The 9,379-nt window shown below is 31.1% G+C and overlaps 1 protein-coding gene across 1 annotated transcript; it reads left to right on the forward strand.

Moving 5' to 3' along the window:
* The first annotated feature begins 2,127 nt into the window (after window positions 1-2,127).
* Window positions 2,128-7,379, forward strand: LOC102589894 (3-ketoacyl-CoA thiolase 2, peroxisomal-like). The gene is made up of 14 exons (XM_006350246.2): window positions 2,128-2,246; window positions 3,478-3,554; window positions 3,648-3,732; window positions 4,190-4,316; window positions 4,606-4,704; window positions 4,790-4,857; window positions 4,946-5,053; window positions 5,137-5,214; window positions 5,298-5,430; window positions 5,509-5,605; window positions 6,470-6,593; window positions 6,675-6,783; window positions 6,905-6,988; window positions 7,078-7,379. Exons 1-14 carry the CDS (start codon window positions 2,175-2,177, stop codon window positions 7,185-7,187), a joined length of 1,371 nt encoding a protein of 456 aa, XP_006350308.1. The 5' UTR covers window positions 2,128-2,174; the 3' UTR covers window positions 7,188-7,379.
* The last annotated feature ends 2,000 nt before the right edge of the window (window positions 7,380-9,379 follow it).

Consider the following 9,379-nt stretch of genomic DNA (forward strand, 5'->3'; position numbering starts at 1 on the left):
GATATTCTTACTTTATAAGCTATAAATAGGGTTGTACATAAGTCAGTTTGGTTTGGTTTTTCATTAAAAAAATAAAATCTAAACCAATTATGTCGGTTTATTAAATCTAAAAACCAAATCAAATCACATAAAATTGGGTTTTTTGATTTCGGCTTTAGTCGGTTCTTTAAAAAAAATCAATTTTTTTACAACTATACGGTGTTTGAAAAATAGATCAAATATATTTTCACTTACCTATGTGATAAGCTAAACTTTAAAAATGTTAAATGAATAGAAATCTTCGAAAAGACAGCCAAATTCACATGAGTACAAAATACTTTTATTGAAATATCAACGTTCATTATGTTAAATTAATAAGATTAAAAGCTGCAGTCAAACTGAATACAAACAAAAAATTCACAAAGTAAATTATTAACTTCGAATTTCAAAAACTATAACAATAAAATTGTAACTTCCGATCTTATACAAAATAAAATATTTACAAAATTACAAGCCCAATTTTGAAATAATATATCTAAATATTGAAAACTATAAACTAACTAAACATATCTTAACAAAGTAGATTATAAATAATATTTTTTATCTATAAATAAAATAAAATTATGTATATATTATGTCGGTTTGGTTTGAGTTCGGTTTGACTTTTTTCTTTTAATACCAAACCAAACCAAACCAAACCAAGAGTGGTCGAATTATTTTTTTCAACGACAAACCAATCAAATCAAACCACAAATCGGTATTTTTTTCCGCTTTGATTTAGTTCGTCGGATCGATTTGACTTGTATACCCCTAGCTATAAATATACCCAAATTACCTTGAAATAGATTTTTTTTCGTAGATTGATGTGCTTGAGATTCCAAAAGTAACCAAATCAATTCCAGTCATTTCACACGAAAAATGATCTGTTTTGAACATTTGAAATGGATGATTTATCAACATACATAATCAAATTTAATTTAGAACAAATCAATTATATAAAATAAAAATTAATAATTTCACATTTAAAAAATCTAGAAAAATAAAATTGATATCTTTTCTTGTCAAAAGGTTAAGATCTTTATTTAAAATTTAAATTTATATCCCCGATCTTATTGAGTCGGTTCTATAACCTTGAGTCAACAATAAAAGGATATTTCAACAACCACATGGGCTTAACAACCAATGTATAAAAAGAAATACAATGGAGAACTAATGAGTGACAAAGAAAGCAAAAAAAAAAAAAAACTGTATGGAAATAGTCTCCTTGTGGAAAACGGGGACGGTATGCATAAAAATATGACTAACATGGTCAAATGGAAAAGTCTAATGTTTTCTTTAGGGCAATTTACTTGTAACTACTAAACAAGTACTATCTTGTGTTCTTTAAATTTTCCTTGGCATTTCTTCATGAAAAAAAATACATTTGAAAAACGTTGAAATAAGTATGTGAAAGCGGCTACTCTCTAATTTATTTGCATTTAATGGAAATCTAAATTGTTTAGATATCAATTTATTAAGTATTTTTTGTCACATACTTCCAAATATATTAAATCGAATAAGATTTTGTATAAAGTCTGGAAATCGTCCAGATCTATTTATTACTCTTTTTTAAAAAAATATTTTTAATGTTAAATTCTACTAATTATTACTATAAAAAAAAATTCTTCCCAGATTATCTCTATACTTTTTTTATTGGCATTATACATAAATATGTAATTTAATTTGACTTTAGCCGGGATTTATATTCTCCAACTTTGAGTAAACATTCGTCCTACGTGTCCCATGTGGCATCCTACGTGTAGAATGTCTCATAAGACGTGTGCATCTATTTATTCAATTGTATATAAATTTAAATATCTACTTGTGAATATACAAAATTTAAAAACTTAAATATTAGCTAAAATCAAGTTAAAAAACATATTTATATATTATGTCTTTCTTATTAGATGTTAAAATTATATTCATTCGAATATTAAAAAAAAACAAATATTTTTAATTATTTAATATTTAAACATAGGAATAATATTATAGTAATCAGATATGAGTATCTGCCCAACATATTCCACTAAATTTCATTGGGTCTTTTTTTGGTCCTCTTAAAATACATTATTTAATAATTTGGTGTGTATTATAAATACGATGGGACTAGTCAGTAGCTTTTACAACCCATTTTCATTTCTCTAGAGGAATTAATAATGGAGAAAGCTATTGAAAGGCAGAGAGTTCTATTGGAGCATCTTCAGCCCATTCGTTCTTCTTCTATCACTGTAAGTCTTTTTTTTCTCTCTTCTATTTCCAATTTATTTCTGTAACTCTTTTTTTTTTTTTTTCTAATAAAAGGAAAAAAAAAACAACCTTGAAATTAGGTAGAATACATAAGAATCTCTCTGAATTTGAGTTATTTGTAGTCTTTATCCCTGGATGTTGAGTGTTTATCCGACAAATGACGGGTTGATTTCTCAGATGCTCAGTCAATTAATAGTTATTATTTCAGAAAGACATGAAAATTAGAATCAAATGTGACTTTGTGAGACTGAGATAATACTCTGTGGAGTTCATATTAAGTGAATTGTTAGGAATTTTTTCATAGTTTAAAATAAGTGAATTTTTTGAAGTTTAAGAGAATTGTTGGGACATCTTTCCTTGTTTACCCTTCATTCAATGAGATTCTTAACTGCTCCGTTCGTTCCTCTTTAGCTGTTATATTGCGATTTTCGAGAGTTAATTTGACTAACTTTCAAAACTAAGAGGGTGTTTTTTATTTCTGGAAGTGTTTGACAGATATACAAATAATTTAAAATAAGTAAAAAATGACTTAAAATAAGATAGAAAGTGTTTGACAAGGTTAAAAATAAAGTTTAAAACCAAAAATAGGTCTCCCCTACTTTTTATTTTTGACTTAAAATTATTTACGTTTGACTTTTTATTTTTGATTTAAAAGTTATTTTTTTAAGTCAATCCAAACGAGCTCTAAATTATATTATAGTAATTTGATACTTTAAAATAAAAATTTAGATATCAAAAAACTATATGGAAAGTACTATAATTAAATTGCATTTTTTTCCATATCAATATAATGAAAAATACATCTTAAAATGTTAGTCAAAGTTCATATCTATTTGACTCTCAAAAAGGAAATTATGACAATTAAAAATGAACGGATGGAGTACTTTATAATTTTTTGTTGAATAGTTTGAACATAATAGGGTAATAATCATGAAAAGTAGCCTTTAATTATATTTATGCCCTTTAATATTTTTCGCCACACCCAATAATTCACTTAATATGGACTAAAGGGGAGTAATAGTTATTATTAGTTGAGTGACCAAATCAACTCGACAAATAGGTCAGCAAACCTATGTTGACACAGACCTTAGCTCCACACTGTGGCAGCTCAGTTAAAATTTGTTCAGATGATGTTTAAGACAACTTATTCCTATTGTTTTGTTTCTTTTCAATGTGATCAATTTTTGGTGTTCTTTTTTACCTTCCAAACAGCCTTCAGTTTGTTTAGCTGGTGACAGTTCTGCATACCATAGGACATCTGCTTTTGGGGATGATGTCGTGATCGTTGCGTAAGTCATCTCTCACTTAATTAGATCATCAAACATTTCTTATAACTGTTTGGTTTTCTGTACTAATGTGGTTGTTAATTTGATGTTTTGCAGAGCTTACCGTACTGCTATTTGCAAAGCCAAACGTGGAGGTTTTAAGGATACACTATCAGATGATTTACTTGCTCCAGTTCTCAAGGTATATTATGTGTCTATATATCAGCTTCTACACTCTTGAATGTTTGATTAATATTAGAATTATATATAAAAAATGATACTCCCTCCGTCCCAATGTATATGACAGTTTGGATTTCGAGAGTCAAACTTGTTTATTTTGACTGTGCATTCAGACATACAATCTTTAAGATTATTGAAAATAGTTTTCTTGTTTGACACTTGAGATTCAAACTATATCATTTAAATTGAGACAGAGGGAGTAGATGATGTCTTCCAATATTCTGTCTAAGGCTTAGTCGGTAGACTGGGAGGTTTAGGTACTTGTTGAAATAGTTGAGGTATTCCCAAGCTAGCCGGACATTAGCTTTATTAAGAAAAGAAAGAAAGAACAATGTACTTATAAAGAGATCACAGGTACTTTGTTCTCTTATTTATTTGCTAAATTGAGAATTTTTATGAGAGTAAATCTTGTACTGCAGGCAGTAGTTGAGAAAACCAACCTGAATCCAAATGAGGTGGGAGACATTGTTGTGGGTACGGTTTTGGCACCTGGTTCAATTAGAGCAATGGAGTGCAGGATGGCTGCATTTTATGCAGGTTTTCCAGGTGATTTGTTTCATTCCTTCATTTTATACGAAGTCGCAACTAAGAATGACCCTATTCGATTTTGACTGTCAAAGCACCTTAGTTTGATAATAAATTCAAAATAATGCTTCTAGTTCTTTTGAAAAGTAACGATTTCTTGTACAATAGCCAAACTGTGATTGTGATTAATAAAATTGGTTAATCAAACCAACTAGGCAAATTCATATGATCATCTCGAAAAGAAGTGCCCGTTTCTAACATGATCCTACTCACTCAAAATATATATTGTCTAACTTGATCATTTTCCCAGATACTGTGCCAATAAGAACTGTGAACAGGCAATGTTCTTCTGGCCTCCAGGCTGTTGCTGATGTAGCTGCAGCAATAAAAGCAGGATTCTATGACATAGGTATACAAGTTCATAGACATATATTGAAACACTACATGCTACAATTACGATATCCGTTTGGGTTATAACTATTTCTTTTGTGCAGGCATTGGTGCTGGACTAGAGTTAATGACAGTTGACAATATTGGACTAGTTCAAAAAGCTAACCCGAAAGTATGCTCAAACTCAGATTTTTTGCATCGTTGTACCTGATACCTCTTTATGTAGTTGCATGTTTAAAGCTTGACATATTCTTTAATAGGTAGATGCTTTTGCACAAGCCCGTGACTGCCTTCTCCCTATGGGCATCACTTCTGAGAATGTTGCACAGCGATTTGGAGTGACGCGGCTAGAACAAGACCAGGCTGCTGTAAGATTTTTGAATTCGATTAAAACGTCCGTTGCTTTAGGAAGTACAGCTAGAGCTCTAATCCCAACAATATTCTGCTATAGGTCATTTCTCACCAGCGAGCAGCTGCTGCAACAGCGTCTGGAAAGTTCAAAGATGAGATTATCCCAGTTTTGACAAAGGTAGATTTGCTGCTGAATGAGAATTTTTTTCAGATGAGGGTTGTACACTTCTAACTTTTATGGCTAACGTTTTACAATGAAAGATCGTGGACCCGCAAACTGGAGATGAGAAGCCTGTTGTGATTTCTGTTGATGATGGCATTCGGCCAACCACAAATTTGACAGGCCTGGCAAAGCTGAAGCCTGCATTCAAAAGAGACGGAGCAACAACTGCAGGTACTAGTTTCATACTATATTAAAATATTTATTCTACTTCGAATTTGGAACTTAATGCTTATTACATGATCTTTCTAGGGAATTCTAGCCAGGTCAGTGATGGTGCGGCTGCAGTGCTTCTCATGAAGAGAAGTATAGCTATGCAGAAGGGACTTCCAATTCTTGGTGTATTCAGGTAAGCTATATTCTTTGCATATGAATAGAGATTGTACATGATAGCTAGGCTCTATACCCTTAAAAATGTTAGTTTAATTCAGAGTACGATGAGCCAGGTTTCGAGTTTTCCGCCCTGAATTTTGGTTGTCTCATGTTTAATCTAGCACTTGGTCCTTCACTTTGATACATCTGGTCTTTGAGAAATGGAAACTTCAAAATGAATGAGTATTTTATGATGGTGCTTGCTCTATTTCTCATCAGTTGCAGCTGCTAAGGCAGAGCATTGCAGAGTCCAAGAGGATTATTTTTGATGTTTCTAGGAAGTCATGAAAATGGAGTTGTTTCTGAATTAGACACAATGTATAAGTGGAATGTCAAGTGAAAGTATTTACTCAACACTAGAGCTGGCAAAATTAGCCTATGAAATCATAACCCGCCCAACCCGCAAGTTTGGGCTGATTATTGACCTGTCCATTTATTAGCTAAGCTCTTTTCAACCCATCAAAATTTGGGATGATATCTAACCCAAATTGATTGGTGGGAATTTTTGTCAAAATATTTTCAGAAAGACATTTTTTTTTGTTTGATATACTATATTTAATCATAATAAAGAAAAATAATAATTTTATTAGGTACTAAATAAATTTTTAAAAAAACAATTAAAACTTTGTAGAAATTGGGCAGGTTGACTTTTGACCTGCATTAAATCCACTTCAGCCCAAATAATTTCATTTATTAACTCAGCTCATCTTGACCCACCCAAATTCAGTCCAACGCGCCCATTGGTCACCTTTACTCTAAGACATAGTTTGGTGTAAGTGACAGAATTGCGGAGCAAAAGTGCCTGTTGTAAATATAGCTTGTAATTTTCTTCGAAATGCAGGAGCTTTGCTGCTGTTGGTGTGGATCCTGCTGTTATGGGAATTGGCCCAGCCGTTGCAATCCCAGCTGCTGTTAAGTCTGCTGGTCTTGAGCTTAACAATATTGATCTTTTTGAAATAAACGAGGTAATATATTGAATTGATGACAACACCTCCAAGATCAAACCAAAATTTTTTTGTCTCAACAATTATATGTTAACTTGGCAGGCATTTGCATCCCAATATGTCTATTGCCAAAAGAAACTCAATCTTGACCCTGAAAATGTTAATGTGAATGGAGGGGCATTGGCTCTTGGGCATCCTCTGGGTGCTACAGGTAATTATTTGATATAAGGAATCGTTTTCGCAAAATGAGATATTTGATGTTTTACAAAACAAGAAGTCATTTTTTCTTTCAAATCAAATCTTCCCTTACAGACATCCTTCCTTCCTTTCAGGTGCGCGTTGTGTGGCAACTCTGCTTCATGAGATGAAACGACGTGGCAAAGACTGTCGTTTTGGTGTGATTTCCATGTGCATAGGTGTGTTTCGTTTTCTTAAAAAATTATATGACGATTTATATATATAGACTATAGTCTTGAACTTGTATGGTTGTCTTGTTATATTGCAGGTTCTGGAATGGGGGCTGCGGCGGTGTTTGAACGAGGGGATGCTGTAGATGACTTGTGCAATGCTCGGGCCAACAATAACAACAATTTCTTGTCTAAGGATGCCAAATGAGCATGCTTATAATATCCAATGTCTGCTTTTGTTTTGAGGTAGGAATGTGACATATATTGAATAAAGACATCAACGTTTAGTGAAATTGAGATTTACATGTATCAATTATTGGAGTAACAATGGAAGGGAAGACCCTATTCTAAAACAAGTGTTTGTATGAAAGAAAAATAATAGTTACCTTGGCGGAGTCAATGTATGATCACGAAGGTCTATGACCTAGGTTGAGTCGATGTGTGATCGATCACAAAGGCCCATGGCTTAGGTTGGTGACCCCAATTGCACTTGAGGAGAAGTGCCCGCCTAAGGTCTGCCATGGCCCCCTATTCCCTATTTCTCCATCCCATGTTTTAAGATTGCAATTCCAACCTTTATACTTGAACTTCAAATAACAAATACTTGAAACTTCTAACACAACACACCTAATAATAAGCACCATCCAAGAAAAAAACAAGCTAAAAATTGTTAAGAGAAATTAAGATATATATCATCATCATATCATATGTTATTATAGGTGGGAAGATCCAAAGAGCAAAGTTGAATTACCATTTTATCCCTATACTAAATCAAAATATTATTTTAAAAAATAAGTTAATTAAATATTAAACATTAAATACTAATTATATCATAATATTATTGGAAATTGTTAAGTCAAAAGTTGAAAAATGATCTAAATTAGATATTTTTATCCTTTTAAAAACTAAATTTAATTGTAATTTAAATATCTTTTTCTTTTCTTTTGTATTTATTTTCATTTCTCTCTTTCAATTTACTTAACACATACCGTGTGTATTTATTATATTTTTAACTCATCTTAACCTTTCCTCATTATTTCTATGTTCACTTTTTCATTATTTCTTTTCTCCTTGTATACTGTCTAAAAAATAAATTCAAATATTAAGGAATACTCCACTTGAACTTACGTCACAATTTAAAGGGAACTCAATAATAATGCAAATGAAACTCATAAAAATGATAAGACAATGCTTTTTATTGGTTTATTTATCATTCTGCCTCTATAATATTTCTATATTTATTGAATATATAATTTTCATAGTTTTAACATGTTTTAGCATTGATTAATTTTATGTAAATAAATGTATAATTTAACCTTTATAGGATGAAACCATAAATTATGTTTTCATTAAAAACTTATAAATAAATACATTTGTATTTTTTAAGCATATAAGCTTATATATTTGAGAATATATGAAAGGATTATATAGAGATACACATGTACATAAAAAGCTCAACTTATTAAAAATCAAACTTTCTTTTCTTTACAAAATAAGGAGAATAACTTCAGCGATGTCAATTGTTTTTTCAAATGATTGAAAACTCTTATATAAATGATTTAAAATTACAAAAGATATGAAACTTAAGTATTAATAATAAATTTGATTAAACTTGAAATTTGATATGTTTTGATTAAACACTCCAAGAAATATTTAGAGTAAAAAGGATGCACTTTTAAAGTTACAAATTTCTAATTTCCTATGAAATAAGGAATGGGAAATTTTATACCACTGAGAAAGTCCAAGTATATATATATATACAATTTAAAATTTATCATTTGTAATACAAAAATTGTATTATGCTTGGGATAAGAAAATCTTTCAAAGACTAGGCTTGAAGAATTTGAAGACTTGAACTTGCAGACTTGAAGAATTTGAAGACTTCAACTTGCAAACTTGACAAATTTGAAGACTTTAACTTGTTGAATTGGAAGATTTTAATACTTCAACTTGTATACTTGGAGAATTTGAAGACTTCAACTTGTATACTTGGAGATTTTTGAAGACTTCATTTTGAAACAACTTTTATTCATAGGGGTTTGCCCCCATTGAGTCACCACCATTTGGTGCAAGTCTGAAGTTTTATGAAAGATTACTCATAGCTTTAACTTTCATGTGACAGATCAAGGGGGAACATGTGGTTTATTTACACTCATGCAACTGAACTTAGAATATGGTTCTAAGCGCCTATGTACCTCAGTGAAGAGGATCAAGTCACAACGTAGTTCTGGGAGAGTGTTTTTTTATGTGTCGTACACAATTTATACTCTTACGAGCCAAGAGTGACATGTAGTTTAGACTCGTACCTTAAGGAGCAGTTTAGGTTGAAGATTTAACTCAAATTTAAAGAGCTTTATGACATATAGTTTAGGCTCGTGTTCAAGAAACATTTTAACTTGA

Source organism: Solanum tuberosum, unplaced genomic scaffold (assembly GCF_000226075.1).
Source record: "Solanum tuberosum cultivar DM 1-3 516 R44 unplaced genomic scaffold, SolTub_3.0 scf00115, whole genome shotgun sequence".
Lineage (NCBI taxonomy): Eukaryota > Viridiplantae > Streptophyta > Magnoliopsida > Solanales > Solanaceae > Solanum > Solanum tuberosum.